This window comes from Verruconis gallopava, assembly GCF_000836295.1.
Source record: "Verruconis gallopava strain CBS 43764 unplaced genomic scaffold supercont1.296, whole genome shotgun sequence".
NCBI classification, from domain to species: domain Eukaryota; kingdom Fungi; phylum Ascomycota; class Dothideomycetes; order Venturiales; family Sympoventuriaceae; genus Verruconis; species Verruconis gallopava.
In genome coordinates, this window is record NW_015622432.1 from 1 (window position 1) to 2,974 (window position 2,974).

Here is a 2,974-nt window from a genome sequence, read left to right on the forward strand (position 1 = left end):
GATAGCATGCAGCAGAAATGGGAAAGATTCATAAGATGACTCCCCTTCAGGCTGTGGCCAACGGTAAAGAATCAAGTCAGGAGTTCCAGTGCAGCTCCAAGTGAGAATTTCAGAGAAAAAGTCTGCGAGGTGTATAAGTGGAAGAAACAGCACCTCAATCAATTCTATTGCGCCCAGCATCTCAGGAAATCCCCTCCATGTTGAATACTTGACGCAATACCCCGCTTCATTCGCTGCCAGGACTGTCACCCAGACATTAGAAGCAATCACATCTATTCTAAGTATTCAGAGGAGTCTACCTGAGTTAGCGACGTGCTGTCAAATGCGTTTTATAAATCCTGATGGGACAAGATATAACCATTCCCCACATTCGGCTACGATGAAGTCAATAGTCTGACCGACGCATCTCTCCCCGAACCAAACTTACTTTTTTCATATTCAAGTTTGAATTGGTATTTATGCTGAGTGCTAGTTCGAAAGATTGTATGAACCATTAAATAGTTTAAACCCTTTCCAACCTTAAACTTCTTCTATGTCCCCCATACAAGAGTAGTAAAGCGCCAAACGGAAGGTGAGTAACAGGTCTGTATTTCTTCTCGATCAACACCTACATATATTGTTTAATTAATGTGTAAGCTACCAGTCATATTTTCATTCACGCGGCCGAGACCTGAGTTCTGGCCCCGGTCTTTGTCTCCATTGTAAAATAAATGCAGAAAGCCTACACACACCTACCCAAAGCCCAACCCATAGATTAGTAGTCAAAGAACTCATGCATGCATACGGGAAAATTTAAAAGGAAAAAGAAAAAAAGGGCTGATAGTGAGGCTTCACAGCTTCAAGTTTATGCTTTGATAATCAAACTATGATCCCATAATTCCCACATTCCTTAATTCGCACAGAACCATGGTGGCCCAAATATCCTCAGCGTCCTCGCTCAGATGGGCATCATCAACATACCAGTTGCCATCTTTTTCTGAAAATGCCTTAAATAAATCACAGATGCCAACCTTAGGACCTTTGAACTCTCTTATCAAATCTGCAATCTCCGCTATTCTCACTTGCTCTCTTAATATCTTCTGCTCACTCCGACCTTTTTCTACCTCATATGCTTTGTATTCTATGTCGACGCGAAGTGGAGGTGGTGTATTGAGTAATATAAAGATATCTGGATCTTCTTCCTTGATTCTGTTGATAATGGCGCGTATATTATTCCGAATTTCTTCGTTAGACTCCCATCGTTCATCATGACAAGCACTATTTGTTCCCACGATAATAACCTGAGCCAAGTCAGCCTTTCAGTAACACAACTTATCAACTCACTTACGACTGCTTGGATTCTCCGCTTTGGCTTAAGAATCGGAGATAATATCGTACGTATTCCGTTTGTGTTTTTGCCACTATAGAAGATTAGGAACATCTACCGATCTTGAATAGCCTTACCGAAAACCATGGAATGAGTTGCAATACTTCTTCCCAAGTACTGGAATGAATTAGCATTCTATCGGCGCAATACGAGGTCGTGTACCATTTTGCACCCTAAGCAAGAACGGAGAGCTTCTAGTTGTTAACAGTGAGATATGTGAGTCGCCGATAAAGAGGTTCTCCAGGCGATCGAAGATTGGTAAGGTCATTTCCATATCTAGAGCCAGGAGGAGGTATCCGGGCGAGTGATCAGTCTGCAATATTCCAGCACATCATGTTTAAATGCTTCCGGTGGCGAAATGGGTGTGAAAGTTGCTCACGCAGGCACAGCAGATACAACGGATCTAAAGCAACTATTGGATTCATCACGGAGAACATGCATTGGTAGGGTAGCACCTGCTGGTGCCAGGATATGCATATCTCGGGTCTGCGACCCTACTGCACGATTTCAAATTAAGAAGTGCAAGCGTCTACTAGGGTAAAGTCATTCATGCATGGCGCCATCACCTTTCCACCCAGGCCGCTGAAAAAGTGAGCGATCAAACTGAAGTCAAAACAAGACTCAAAGCCATCCTTGGTTATCTTTTCTGCTTCCTAATTGCTAACATTGGCCCCAATCGCTGCCGTTTATCAATAACAAACAGTTAACCGAATACTGGAGTCTTTCTCTCACTCACTATGCCTTGGATGCCATTTCGGCGAGCAAATTGCTATTCCAGCACAGGTACGAAGTTTTAGGGTTGTTGGAGCTTAAGTACTAACCGCTGACGAAGATAGAAATTTGCGAACGGAGCTAGGGCGTCCCACAGTATGGTATAGTTGGTGGGATATGCCATGATGTACAAGGTTAAGAAACAAGATGGATGTATCATCAATGTTGAACAGTTTCAAATGAGTGCTGTCTAGCTTGGTCGCTCTGCAACAAAGCAAAAATTACAACTCCAGCTTTTAATGCTAACAAGCATTACACACAATAATCTGTCCGTGAGAATCAATCCGCACAACTGTCTCATATTCACAACTTTACTGCTCTCTCCCCTTTAAGGAATTGCATCTGCTCTGAAAGAGCTTGACCGAGACCTACCGAACGAATGCAACTATATTTCCTCACTAAAAGCTGGCGTTCTTTTCCGCAATAATTGGAATGGGCGGAGGTCAAGGTCTATGATTGCTTTGATGTGCAGCTGATGGAAATCCCAGTAAGCAGAGTTCAGATCCACGATCCTAATCTACCATGCAACAGCCGGAGCCATGAATCTGCAATGTAATATGTTGCAAAACGCCGGCAAGCCACTATGACAGGGGTCGTGCAGATTCACCGAGCGTGGGGGTGTCAAGACCAAAATGCGAAGCGATGTCAGGATTTTGATGCAGATAACTCATGTATACTGACAGGGGGGAAATGAGATAACGTGACATCACGTGCTCCTAACGTCGTGTCACAGGTCATGTGTACCTGACTAATCTAGCGCCTTATTTAGCCATCGCTTGAGCGAGATCACTTAAGAAGATACAACCACAACCAACAACCACAACCCACAATGATCTC

General features: G+C 43.5%; 1 protein-coding gene across 1 annotated transcript; it reads right to left on the reverse strand.

Annotated features, from left to right (window-relative positions):
• Positions 1-817: 817 nt before the first annotated feature.
• On the reverse strand, positions 818-1,852 carry PV09_09848 (uncharacterized protein). The gene is made up of 4 exons (XM_016363996.1): positions 1,529-1,852; positions 1,444-1,483; positions 1,328-1,400; positions 818-1,280 (listed from the first exon to the last, which is right to left on the reverse strand). The coding sequence occupies exons 1-4, from the start codon at positions 1,638-1,640 to the stop codon at positions 864-866; spliced, it is 642 nt and encodes a 213-aa protein (XP_016208176.1). The 5' UTR covers positions 1,641-1,852; the 3' UTR covers positions 818-863.
• Between the last annotated feature and the right edge of the window lie 1,122 nt (positions 1,853-2,974).